The 14,176-nt window shown below is 36.4% G+C and overlaps 2 protein-coding genes across 6 annotated transcripts in view; one reads left to right on the top strand and one right to left on the bottom strand.

The window, feature by feature from the left end:
• LOC147028416 (uncharacterized) overlaps nucleotides 1-11,292 on the bottom strand; it is a 36,371-nt gene extending 25,079 nt beyond the window's left edge. Inside the window, exon 1 of the mRNA XM_085878792.1 lies at nucleotides 11,030-11,292. Within this exon, the coding sequence (XP_085734918.1) occupies nucleotides 11,030-11,155 (126 nt within the window). The 5' untranslated portion in view covers nucleotides 11,156-11,292. The remainder of the gene's footprint in view (nucleotides 1-11,029) is intronic.
• Nucleotides 10,007-14,176, top strand: part of LOC147028415 (uncharacterized) — a 49,703-nt gene continuing 45,533 nt past the window's right edge. For 2 of the 5 annotated variants that reach the window (XM_085878784.1, XM_085878783.1), the window contains exons 1-2: nucleotides 11,348-11,537; nucleotides 11,731-12,223. In XM_085878784.1, the coding sequence (XP_085734910.1) occupies nucleotides 11,352-11,537; nucleotides 11,731-12,223 (679 nt within the window). In that variant the 5' untranslated portion in view covers nucleotides 11,348-11,351. The other 3 variants (XM_085878786.1, XM_085878785.1, XM_085878787.1) reach the window with 3 other exon arrangements.

Genomic DNA, 14,176 nt, shown 5'->3' with positions numbered 1-14,176 from the left:
ATATGATTGTGAGGTGTTTTAAATACGATGGTGAGGTGTTTTAAATACGATGGTGATGTGTTTTTAATAATGTGGTGGTGAGGTGTTTTTAATAATATGGTGATGAGATGTTTTTAATAATATGGTGCTGAGGTGTTTTAAATACGATGGTGAGGTGTTTTTAATAATACGGTGATGAGGTGTTTTTAATAATATGGTGATGAGGTGTTTTTAATACTGTGGAAGTGACTTGCTTATAATAATATGGTGATGAGGTGTTTTTAATACTGTGGAAGTGACTTGTTTTTAATAATATGGTGATGAGGTGTTTTTAATAATGTGGAAGTGAGGTGTTTTCATATGATGATGAGGTGTTTTTAATACTGTGGAAGTGACTTGTTTTTAATAATACGGTGATGAGGTGTTTTTAATAATGTGGCAGTGAGGTGTTTTCATATGATGATGAGGTGTTTTTAATACTGTGGAAGTGACTTGTTTTTAATAATATGGTGATGAGGTGTTTTTAATAATGTGGCAGTGAGGTGTTTTCATATGATGATGAGGTGTTTTTAATAATATGGTGATGAGGTGTTTTTAATCCTGCGGAAGTGACGTGTTTTTTTTATAATATGGTGATGAGGTGTTTTTAATACTGTGGAAGTGACGTGTTTATAATAATATGGTGATGAGGTGTTTTTAATACTGTGGAAGTGACTTATTTTTAATATGGTGATGAGGTGTTTTTAATATTGTGGAAGTGAGGTGTTTTTCATATGGTGATGAGGTGTTTTTAATAATGTGGTGATGAGGTGTTTAATAATGTGGAGGTGAGGTGTTTTAAATAATATTGTGATGAGGTATTTTTAATATGATGAGGTGTTTTTAATAATGTGGAGGTGAGGTGTTTTTAACAATGTGGAGGTGAGGTGTCTTTATGGTGATGAGGTGTTTTTAATATGGTGATGAGGTGTTTTTAATACTATGGTGAGGTGTTTTTAATAATGTGGCGATGAGGTGTTTTTAATAATATGGCGGTGAGGTATTTTTAATAATATGGTGGTGAGGTGTTTTTAATAATATGGTTGTGAGGTGTTTTTCATAATATGGTTGTGAGGTGTTTTTCATAATATGGTTGTGAGGTGTTTTTAATAATATGGTTGTGAGGTGTTTTTAATAATATGGTTGTGAGGTGTTTTAAATACGATGGAAGTGAGGTGTTTTAAATACGATGGAAGTGAGGTGTTTTTAATACGGTGGTTGTGAGGTGTTTTAAATAATATGGTTGTGAGGTGTTTTAAATAATATGGTTGTGAGGTGTTTTAAATACGATGGTGAGGTGTTTTAAATACGATGGTGATGTGTTTTTAATAATGTGGTGGTGAGGTGTTTTTAATAATATGGTGCTGAGGTGTTTTAAATACGATGGTGATGTGTTTTTAATAATGTGGCGGTGAGGTGTTTTTAATAATGTGACGGTGAGGTGTTTTTAATAATACGGTGATGAGGTGTTTTCACATGATGATGAGGTGTTTTTAATACTGTGGAAGTGACTTGTTTATAATAATATGGTGATGAGGTGTTTTTAATAATATGGTGATGAGGTGTTTTTAATAATGTGGCAGTGAGGTGTTTTCATATGATGATGAGGTGTTTTCATATGGTGATGAGGTGTTTTTAATAATGTGGCAGTGAGGTGTTTTCATATGATGATGAGGTGTTTTTAATACTGTGGAAGTGACTTGTTTTTAATAATACGGTGATGAGGTGTTTTTAATAATGTGGCAGTGAGGTGTTTTCATATGATGATGAGGTGTTTTTAATAATATGGTGATGAGGTGTTTTTAATACTGCGGAAGTGACGTGTTTTTTTTATAATATGGTGATGAGGTGTTTTTAATACTGTGGAAGTGACGTGTTTATAATAATATGGTGATGAGGTGTTTTTAATACTGTGGAAGTGACTTATTTTTAATATGGTGATGAGGTGTTTTTAATATTATGGAAGTGAGGTGTTTTTAATATTGTGGAAGTGAGGTGTTTTTCATATGGTGATGAGGTGTTTTAATAATGTGGCGGTGAGGCGTCTTTATGGTGATGAGGTGTTTAATAATGTGGAGGTGAGGTGTTTTAAATAATATGGTGATGAGGTAGTTTAAATAATATGGTGGAGATATTTTTAATATGATGAGGTGTTTTTAATAATGTGGAGGTGAGGTGTTTTTAATAATGTGGAGGTGAGGTGTTTTTAACAATGTGGAGGTGAGGTGTTTTTAACAATGTGGAGGTGAGGTGTTTTTAACAATGTGGAGGTGAGGTGTTTTTAACAATGTGGAGGTGAGGTGTTTTTAATATGGTGGTGAGGTGTTTTAAATACGATGGTGATGTGTTTTTAATAATGTGGCGGTGAGGTGTTTTTAATAACGTGACTGTGAGGTGGTTTAAATAATATGGTGATGAAGTGTTTTTAATAATACGGTGATGAGGTGTTTTTAATAATGTGGAAGTGAGGTGTTTTCATATGATGATGAGGTGTTTTTAATAATATGGTGGTGAGGTTTTTTTTAATAATATGGTGGTGAGGTGTTTTTAATATGGTGATGAGATGTATTTAATAATATGGTGGTGAGGTGTTTTAAATACGATGGTGATGTGTTTTTAATAATGTGGCAGTGAGGTGTTTTTAATAATGTGGCGGTGAGGTGTTTTTAATAATGTGGCGGTGAGGTGTCTTTATGGTGATGAGGTGTTTTTAATATGGTGATGAGGTGTTTTTAATAATGTGGCGGTGAGGTGTTTTTAATATGGTGATGAGGTGTTTTTAATAATATGGTTGTGAGGTGTTTTTAATAATATGGTTGTGAGGTGTTTTTAATAATATGGTGGTGAGGTGTTTTTAATAATATGGTTGTGAGGTGTTTTAAATACGATGGAAGTGAAGTGTTTTTAATAATATGGTTGTGAGGTGTTTTAAATAATATGGTTGTGAGGTGTTTTAAATACGATGGAAGTGAGGTGTTTTTAATAATATGGTTGTGAGGTGTTTTAAATAATATGGTGGTGAGGTGTTTTTAATAATATGGTTGTGAGGTGTTTTTAATAATATGGTGGTGAGGTGTTTTTAATAATATGGCTGTGAGGTGTTTTTAATAATATGGTGGTGAGGTGTTTTTAATAATATGGTTGTGAGGTGTTTTAAATACGATGGAAGTGAGGTGTTTTTAATAATATGGTTGTGAGGTGTTTTAAATACGATGGAAGTGAGGTGTTTTTAATAATGTGGTTGTGAGGTGTTTTAAATAATATGGTTGTGAGGTGTTTTTAATAATATGGTTGTGAGGTGTTTTTAATAATATGGTTGTGAGGTGTTTTAAATACGATGGAAGTGAGGTGTTTTTAATAATATGGTTGTGAGGTGTTTTTCATAATATGGTTGTGAGGTGTTTTTAATAATATGGTTGTGAGGTGTTTTAAATACGATGGAAGTGAGGTGTTTTTAATACGGTGGTTGTGAGGTGTTTTAAATAATATGGTTGTGAGGTGTTTTTAATAATATGGTTGTGAGGTGTTTTTAATAATATGGTTGTGAGGTGTTTTTAATAATATGGTTGTGAGGTGTTTTTAATAATATGATTGTGAGGTGTTTTAAATACGATGGTGAGGTGTTTTAAATACGATGGTGATGTGTTTTTAATAATGTGGTGATGAGATGTTTTTAATAATATGGTGCTGAGGTGTTTTAAATACGATGGTGATGTGTTTTTAATAATACGGTGATGAGGTGTTTTTAATAATATGGTGATGAGGTGTTTTTAATACTGTGGAAGTGACTTGTTTTTAATAATATGGTGATGAGGTGTTTTTAATAATGTGGAAGTGAGGTGTTTTCATATGATGATGAGGTGTTTTCATATGGTGATGAGGTGTTTTTAATAATGTGGCAGTGAGGTGTTTTCATATGATGATGAGGTGTTTTTAATACTGTGGAAGTGACTTGTTTTTAATAATTCGCTGATGAGGTGTTTTTAATAATGTGGTTGTGAGGTGTTTTAAATAATGTGGTTGTGAGGTGTTTTAAATAATATGGTTGTGAGGTGTTTTTAATAATATGGTTGTGAGGTGTTTTTAATAATATGGTTGTGAGGTGTTTTAAATACGATGGAAGTGAGGTGTTTTTAATAATATGGTTGTGAGGTGTTTTTCATAATATGGTTGTGAGGTGTTTTTAATAATATGGTTGTGAGGTGTTTTAAATACGATGGAAGTGAGGTGTTTTTAATACGGTGGTTGTGAGGTGTTTTTCATAATATGGTTGTGAGGTGTTTTTAATAATATGGTTGTGAGGTGTTTTAAATACGATGGAAGTGAGGTGTTTTTAATACGGTGGTTGTGAGGTGTTTTTAATAATATGGTTGTGAGGTGTTTTTAATAATATGGTTGTGAGGTGTTTTTAATAATATGGTTGTGAGGTGTTTTTAATAATATGATTGTGAGGTGTTTTTAATAATATGATTGTGAGGTGTTTTAAATACGATGGTGAGGTGTTTTAAATACGATGGTGATGTGTTTTTAATAATGTGGTGATGAGATGTTTTTAATAATATGGTGCTGAGGTGTTTTAAATACGATGGTGATGTGTTTTTAATAATACGGTGATGAGGTGTTTTTAATAATATGGTGATGAGGTGTTTTTAATACTGTGGAAGTGACTTGTTTTTAATAATATGGTGATGAGGTGTTTTTAATAATGTGGAAGTGAGGTGTTTTCATATGATGATGAGGTGTTTTCATATGGTGATGAGGTGTTTTTAATAATGTGGCAGTGAGGTGTTTTCATATGATGATGAGGTGTTTTTAATACTGTGGAAGTGACTTGTTTTTAATAATACGGTGATGAGGTGTTTTTAATAATGTGGCAGTGAGGTGTTTTCATATGATGATGAGGTGTTTTTAATAATATGGTGATGAGGTGTTTTTAATACTGCGGAAGTGACGTGTTTTTTTTATAATATGGTGATGAGGTGTTTTTAATACTGTGGAAGTGACGTGTTTATAATAATATGGTGATGAGGTGTTTTTAATACTGTGGAAGTGACTTATTTTTAATATGGTGATGAGGTGTTTTTGATATTGTGGAAGTGAGGTGTTTTTCATATGGTGATGAGGTGTTTTTAATAATGTGGTGATGAGGTGTTTAATAATGTGGAGGTGAGGTGTTTTAAATAATATTGTGATGAGGTGTTTTTAATATGGTGGAGATATTTTTAATATGATGAGGTGTTTTTAATAATGTGGAGGTGAGGTGTTTTTAACAATGTGGAGGTGAGGTGTTTTTAACAATGTGGAGGTGAGGTGTTTTTAATAATATGGTGATGAGATGTTTTTAATAATATGGTGGTGAGGTGTTTTAAATACGATGGTGATGTGTTTTTAATAATGTGGCGGTGAGGTGTTTTTAATAACGTGACTGTGAGGTGTTTTTAATAATGTGGCGGTGAGGTGGTTTAAATAATATGGTGATGAAGTGTTTTAAATAATATGGTGATGAGGTGTTTTTAATAATGTGGAAGTGAGGTGTTTTCATATGATGATGAGGTGTTTTTAATAATATGGTGGTGAGTTTTTTTTTAATAATGTGGAGGTGAGGCGTCTTTATGGTGGTGAGGTGTTTTTAATATGGTGATGAGGTGTTTTTAATAATATGGTGATGAGATGTATTTAATAATATGGTGGTGAGGTGTTTTAAATACGATGGTGATGTGTTTTTAATAATGTAGCAGTGAGGTATTTTCATATGATGATGAGGTGTTTTTAATAATATGGCGGTGAGGTGTCTTTATGGTGATGAGGTGTTTTTAATATGGTGGTGAGGTGTTTTTAATGTGGTGGTGAGGTGTTTTTAATATGGTGATGAGGTGTTTTTAATAATATGGTGGTGAGGTGTTTTTAATAATATGGTTGTGAGGTGTTTTTAATAATATGGTTGTGAGGTGTTTTTAATAATATGGTTGTGAGGTGTTTTTAATAATATGGTTGTGAGGTGTTTTTCATAATATGGTTGTGAGGTGTTTTTCATAATATGGTTGTGAGGTGTTTTTAATAATATGGTTGTGAGGTGTTTTAAATAATGTGGTTGTGAGGTGTTTTAAATAATATGGTTGTGAGGTGTTTTTAATAATATGGTTGTGAGTTGTTTTTAATAATATGGTGGTGAGGTGTTTTTAATAATATGGTTGTGAGGTGTTTTTAATAATATGGTTGTGAGGTGTTTTTAATAATATGGTGGTGAGGTGTTTTTAAGAATAAGGTTGTGAGGTGTTTTAAATACGATGCAAGTGAGGTCTTTTTAATAATATGGTTGTGGAGTGTTTTAAATAATATGGTGGTGAGGTGTTTTTAAAAATGTGGTGATGAGGAGTTGTTAATATGGTGATGAGGTGTTTTTAATATGGTGGTGAGGTGTTTTAAATACAATGGTGATGAGGTGTTTTTAATAATATGGTGATGTGTTTTTAATAATATGGTTGTGAGGTGTTTTAAATACGATGGAAGTGAGGTGTTTTTAATACGGTGGTTGTGAGGTGTTTTTAATAATATGGTTGTGAGGTGTTTTTAATAATATGGTTGTGAGGTGTTTTTAATAATATGGTTGTGAGGTGTTTTTAATAATATGGTTGTGAGGTGTTTTTAATAATATGATTGTGAGGTGTTTTTAATAATATGATTGTGAGGTGTTTTAAATACGATGGTGAGGTGTTTTAAATACGATGGTGATGTGTTTTTAATAATGTGGTGATGAGATGTTTTTAATAATATGGTGCTGAGGTGTTTTAAATACGATGGTGATGTGTTTTTAATAATACGGTGATGAGGTGTTTTTAATAATATGGTGATGAGGTGTTTTTAATACTGTGGAAGTGACTTGTTTTTAATAATATGGTGATGAGGTGTTTTTAATAATGTGGAAGTGAGGTGTTTTCATATGATGATGAGGTGTTTTCATATGGTGATGAGGTGTTTTTAATAATGTGGCAGTGAGGTGTTTTCATATGATGATGAGGTGTTTTTAATACTGTGGAAGTGACTTGTTTTTAATAATACGGTGATGAGGTGTTTTTAATAATGTGGCAGTGAGGTGTTTTCATATGATGATGAGGTGTTTTTAATAATATGGTGATGAGGTGTTTTTAATACTGCGGAAGTGACGTGTTTTTATAATATGGTGATGAGGTGTTTTTAATACTGTGGAAGTGACGTGTTTATAATAATATGGTGATGAGGTGTTTTTAATACTGTGGAAGTGACTTATTTTTAATATGGTGATGAGGTGTTTTTGATATTGTGGAAGTGAGGTGTTTTTCATATGGTGATGAGGTGTTTTTAATAATGTGGTGATGAGGTGTTTAATAATGTGGAGGTGAGGTGTTTTAAATAATATTGTGATGAGGTGTTTTTAATATGGTGGAGATATTTTTAATATGATGAGGTGTTTTTAATAATGTGGAGGTGAGGTGTTTTTAATAATGTGGAGGTGAGGTGTTTTTAACAATGTGGAGGTGAGGTGTTTTTAACAATGTGGAGGTGAGGTGTTTTTAATAATATGGTGATGAGATGTTTTTAATAATATGGTGGTGAGGTGTTTTAAATACGATGGTGATGTGTTTTTAATAATGTGGCGGTGAGGTGTTTTTAATAACGTGACTGTGAGGTGTTTTTAATAATGTGGCGGTGAGGTGGTTTAAATAATATGGTGATGAAGTGTTTTAAATAATATGGTGATGAGGTGTTTTTAATAATGTGGAAGTGAGGTGTTTTCATATGATGATGAGGTGTTTTTAATAATATGGTGGTGAGGTTTTTTTAATAATGTGGAGGTGAGGCGTCTTTATGGTGGTGAGGTGTTTTTAATATGGTGATGAGGTGTTTTTAATAATATGGTGATGAGATGTATTTAATAATATGGTGGTGAGGTGTTTTAAATACGATGGTGATGTGTTTTTAATAATGTAGCAGTGAGGTGTTTTCATATGATGATGAGGTGTTTTTAATAATATGGCGGTGAGGTGTCTTTATGGTGATGAGGTGTTTTTAATATGGTGGTGAGGTGTTTTTAATGTGGTGGTGAGGTGTTTTTAATATGGTGATGAGGTGTTTTTAATAATATGGTGGTGAGGTGTTTTTAATAATATGGTTGTGAGGTGTTTTTAATAATATGGTTGTGAGGTGTTTTTAATAATATGGTTGTGAGGTGTTTTTCATAATATGGTTGTGAGGTGTTTTTCATAATATGGTTGTGAGGTGTTTTTAATAATATGGTTGTGAGGTGTTTTAAATAATGTGGTTGTGAGGTGTTTTAAATAATATGGTTGTGAGGTGTTTTTAATAATATGGTTGTGAGTTGTTTTTAATAATATGGTGGTGAGGTGTTTTTAATAATATGGTTGTGAGGTGTTTTTAATAATATGGTTGTGAGGTGTTTTTAATAATATGGTGGTGAGGTGTTTTTAAGAATAAGGTTGTGAGGTGTTTTAAATACGATGGAAGTGAGGTGTTTTTAATAATATGGTTGTGAGGTGTTTTAAATAATATGGTGGTGAGGTGTTTTTAATAATGTGGTGATGAGGTGTTTTTAATATGGTGATGAGGTGTTTTTAATATGGTGGTGAGGTGTTTTAAATACAATGGTGATGAGGTGTTTTTAATAATATGGTGATGTGTTTTTAATAATATGGTGATGAGGTGTTTTTAATAATATGGTGATGAGGTGTTTTTAATAATATGGTTGTGAGGTGTTTTTAATAATATGGTTGTGAGGTGTTTTAAATACGATGGAAGTGACGTGTTTTTAATAATATGGTGGTGATGTGTTTTTAATAATATGGTGTTGAGGTGTTTTTAATAATATGGTTGTGAGGTGTTTTTAATAATATGGTTGTGAGGTGTTTTAAATACGATGGAAGTGAGGTGTTTTTAATAACATGGTTGTGAGGTGTTTTAAATACGATGGAAGTGAGGTGTTTTTAATAACATGGTTGTGAGGTGTTTTTAATAATATGGTTGTGAGGTGTTTTTAATAATATGGTTGTGAGGTGTTTTTAATAATATGGTTGTGAGGTGTTTTTAATAATATGGTTGTGAGGTGTTTTTAATAATATGGTTGTGAGGTGTTTTTAATAATATGGTTGTGAGGTGTTTTTAATAATATGGTTGTGAGGTGTTTTTAATAACATGGTTGTGAGGTGTTTTTAATAACATGGTTGTGAGGTGTTTTTAATAACATGGTTGTGAGGTGTTTTTAATAATATGGTTGTGAGGTGTTTTTAATAATATGGTTGTGAGGTGTTTTTAATAATATGGTTGTGAGGTGTTTTTAATAATATGGTTGTGAGGTGTTTTTAATAATATGGTTGTGAGGTGTTTTTAATAACATGCTTGTGAGGTGTTTTTAATAACATGGTTGTGAGGTGTTTTTAATAATATGGTTGTGAGGTGTTTTTAATAATATGGTTGTGAGGTGTTTTTAATAATATGGTTGTGAGGTGTTTTTAATAATATGGTTGTGAGGTGTTTTAAATACGATGGAAGTGACGTGTTTTAATACTGTGGAAGTGGTGTTCTGAATTACGTGGCGGTGAGGTGGTTTTTTTTGTTCCAGTGCAGAGACGTGTGGTGAGGAGAGCGAAGCGAGCAGATCCATGCCAGTGTGATGTCTCTTTCTGCTCCACTGTTCTCATCCCCGTCCCCAGTGAATTCAAATGGGCGGAAACTGTTGGATTGAATTTGTGTGCTGTTGTAGCACAGGCTTGATGGGCCAAATGTCCTGCTTTTTGTAATAATGACGTCACGTTTCACTTCAAGTTTAATTATATATCGCGATGAACACCGACAGCATAAGTGGTCACAAAAAACTTCGAGCATGTGCACCACGCTCCTCGTGCTGTCGTGCTCCTTTTCGCTCGCGGTGACAATACAATACAATACAATATTTCCACCGTTTAGATCGAGTAACGCTGCCTGATATTGGTGTGGAATCTCGAGCAGGATTCCCGAGTCCACGTTGGGCTGGGTTCGTCGCAGGGAGGGTGTCGTGCCACGGGCGGGGTATACCATCGCATGGGGTTACATATAGCACCCGGTTGTGTGTTTCGTCTAAGTACGTCCGCCCCTCTGGGGACAAGGATGCGTGTCTGGTCGGGGCAGGTCGCATCTCGCGTGTACATCGCTTGAGAGGAATAAAGATCCGCCAGGCCCGTTAAAGTAAAACTACGGTCTGTTCATGTTGTAACGATTTTGTTCGGTTCGTGTTTTCATCCTCATTCACGACTCGTTCCCCTTCCGGGTCTCCGGTTTGTTCATCGCAATTGTTTCGAGCGTTTCCTCGAAGATCGCCATTCAACATGAAAACCTCACTGTAATGAGTGCACTGTAAGGGGCTGTGACGTGCACTGTAAGGGGCTGTGACGTGCCCTGTAAGGGGCTGTGACGTGCCCTGTGCCTTGTGCACGACATCGTTGTTCAGTGTGTGCGCGGCGGGTTTTGTTCGGCTGTGGATCGACTGATCAGCGAGTACCGAGTACCGAGTGCCGGGGTTCGCGGGAACTGAACCACGTGGGGGTGTTTGCGTGGAGGAGACAAAGCGTCGGTTGGACGAGAGATCGTTTGTAACCAACAAGGTAGGGCTTGTCTCGACTTCCCACCGATTCCCCGTTTTAATCGTCCTCCATGCAACGTTCCTCTGGGTCTAACAATGAGAGATTGTTCGGTGTTCCCTTTGTGTTTAACAATAACTTGTGACGTTGGTTGATTGACTTGCTTGTTTGTTGCTTGTCGCGCAAGTAGGCCATTTGGCCCACATTTGCTTATTGCGAAGGCAGGGAGGGAGTCTATAATGTGATCATTGTTTAAGGTACGATCGTTAAGAGTAACAAAGGAGGGTTTGTGGGAGACAATAGAAGAGCCTTGTGGGTGGGGAGGGGGGGAGGAGGAAGAGGAGGTAGAGAAGGACAAAGAGTCAAAATTAAATGATATTTGTGTACGTAACAAGTAAATATACCTGTTTGTATATTTTTGTCGATGATGTCATCCACAACGCAGTGTTTGAAGAGGGCTGCTCCTGCATGGGGTCCCTCATGGGGCTGGCAAGCTCTGGCGGACAACACCAGTAGTGAAAGGGCTTCATGTCCGCGGTCACGCACCGGGTCCGCTGTGCACTCAAAGCCGTTGGTTGTATTCCTCGACCTTAGATTTATTAATTAATGGCAGGAATTTTTCATTTGGTCAGGGTGTTAAACTCACCTGACCTTTGAGAAAGACCACGTCCACCAACTCATGTTGGTCGATAGAACACCCAGCTTGACGTCCATCTTGTTGAAACGATGCCCTGCCTGCGAAACGCCAGTCTGGCAGTTTGTCGTCGGGTGGGGGTACGAACCCAGATGAGACTGTTCAAAAATGTGCTCGTTACCTCTGAGCTGCCCTGCCAGGCCGAGGGACCTTTCTCGGCAGATTTTGGGCAAAACTTTATCATTGGTTCGGATGGAAACATTGGATGCTTCAACAATGTTGGTCATACTCTTCTTTATGTACCTTATGAATCAAATTGTGATTTCAAACATTTAATCAAACAAATTCTCATTAATCACCTTGTGGTTTGAGGGTTGTGGGGCTTTGTTTTTCACGAGGAATCAAAAGTGAATGCAAAGTAGTTTCAACTGCTGTTGATGTCGTTGCTTCTGGATGTTTGCTTCGTGACAGGGTATGGCTGTGGCAGGAGGTTGGTCCACGTCTGCTCCATTTCCAGCCTGGCTGCAGGGCCAAGGACTCAGCGAGGATGCGGTCAGGGCCATGATAGCCGATCTAGGCATCAAGAGCCACGACGCTCTTCGTGCCTGTGCCGAACCGGCCCTAGTGAGAACCGAACTCTTTCTCGTGGCTCGGGAAAGGTTGCCCTTCGCCATGTATGTTGAGATTCGCCGTTTTGTGGAATCCCTGTGGGAACCGCCGTACCCTGAATTAGGCCCCACGGATTTGGTGAGTGGTCCTGGCAGCTCAGCGCTTCTAGCTGTGTTGTGCTCCATGTTGAATGGCATGATTCAGGAGCTTTCCAGTTGTGCCCAGAAGTTGAACTCTTTGTCCAACACTGGAAGGAGCAATGCAAGATTAAGCGACACCACTGAAGACTCCAACCATGCCATCGGGGGCTTTCAAGAATTGTGCCATCAAAACGATGCTTTGGAAACGGAGCCTGGTGAGTCATAACCACAGTTCATGTTTGATTGGTTTTCACGACGTTTTCATAATGATGGGCCTCGGTAATTGACCCTGTTATGTGATGTTTCATGATTATGCAGTTGCTCAGCACATCTTGTAAATATTCCTTCCATACGTCATTAAAATGTAGATATTGAGAAATGTGTTTGAGTGGATAGTCAGTAAATAAAGTTAGTAAATTAATTTTTTTAATGTTGTATCTGTGTCTGCATGTCCATGTGCTTTGTGTGTTTTCCCTGGAAAGGTAGTTGCTGTTTAAATTTTGGGATATAGTTACCTCCAAGCATTGGGGGATAGAGGGATACACGGGCATTGGTATGAATGGGTGATTGGATACATGTGCAGTGATTTATGGTGTCTGTGAAATGGTCTTGTCACAAGCGGAATGATCCGTTGACTTTTGTTCATTCGTCATCCGACAACACATCCTCTTCATGTATTTGTTTATTTTTAAACCCCCTTTGCATGTGTCCATCCCCATAAAAATTAATTAAGTAAACCAATAGATTAAATTAATGGGTTGTAAATGAAGCACAGACATGATTGGCCAATGGCTTCCTCCTCTGTCCTTAATATTTCTTTGTTTATCAAAAATATTTACCTGGAAATATGTCCCATTGTATTGAGATCCTCAAAGCAAAAGGGAAGACTCGCGATGCACCCCTCTTCCTTCGAGTAAGGCTCGATGTGTCCCATTGCATGGCTGATTATAACTGATTACGTGGAATGTTCAACAAGTTCTCAGAGTGGGAAACTCTGCATATTCAAGAGACGTGTCAATAAGTCACCACTTCAGCCAAGTCTCAAGTCTTTGAGGGCAAGTGCCAAGTCATGACACCGTAGTATTACTTCAACTTGTGTCAAGTCACACATTTACTTGTAAACCTTTCCAAGAATGGAAAGATGAACTTACTTCTCCAGGTCAGTTTTCAAGTGTCGAATGAAATTTGACATCGTTGAAAAACCATCAGATATTTTTGTTCCATATTTTAGGCAAACAACGCTTCTTTTTATGGCTGAATTCTCGGAATTTTTTTTTATATCCGAATGAGACCACTTTGGGAGCGTTTGCCACCATCATGAATAAATTAACCACACAAGTGCAGCTTATAAGCCAGCATGGTGATCAGCCATCAGCGAATGCATGTAAGGAAGGAATGGGTAAGGAGATTTTAATAATAATATCCTTGTATATTTATTATTTCCGTTAAATTGAAACGTTCAACTTATTAACTTCAATTGTTGTCTTTTAAGATACCGTACTTTTTTTTTTAAACGTTTTCCTTTTAAAAATATGTCATGATATAATTTACAATTATTGACTAAGATGAAATAATCCATGTCAACCGACTTATTATTTCAATAATCACAAAATCTTTTTCGGCGAGTCTGGACGTGCACGGGGTTACCGATCAGGGGATAAGTGGACTTGTCATGAATGTTCATGGTTTGAGTAAAGTTGTTTCCCACATTGCTCAGACGAGGTGCTTGACGCTTGGACTTGGTTTGCTGTCTGGAGAGTGGACACTCCCTTTAGCCTTGGTGGTGAACAGTATGTGACTGCCAGCGCGCTGCAAATGTACACGCACACGGTATATGTCATCACCGACTGAACCACGCAAAGCCTCGATTGAAAATAATTTTGCCTCCGCTGACGGCATTATATTTTCAGGTTGTCCGTCTGTCTGTACATAGGTAGGTCCATGCTAATTTTCTGTTTTCTCTGCAACCGCTTATCCGATTGACAAATTTTCAACATGGGTGTGATGACTCATGTCGAATGTTTTATTGATAACTAGCAAATACAACCCGTAGCTTCACTGATGGGGGGGGGTTGAGAGAGAGGAAGAGAGGAAAGAGGGAAGGGAGAGAGAGAAAGAGAGGAAAGAGGGAGGGGAGAGAGAGGAGAAGTGAGGAAGGGAGGGGGGGG

Source organism: Eptatretus burgeri, chromosome 4 (genome assembly GCF_056783735.1).
Source record: "Eptatretus burgeri isolate ZD-2024b chromosome 4, Ebu_testis_v1, whole genome shotgun sequence".
Taxonomy (NCBI): Eukaryota; Metazoa; Chordata; class Myxini; order Myxiniformes; family Myxinidae; genus Eptatretus; species Eptatretus burgeri.
Note: the sequence above shows the minus strand (reverse complement) of the source record. Positions and strands in the feature narration are given on the sequence as shown.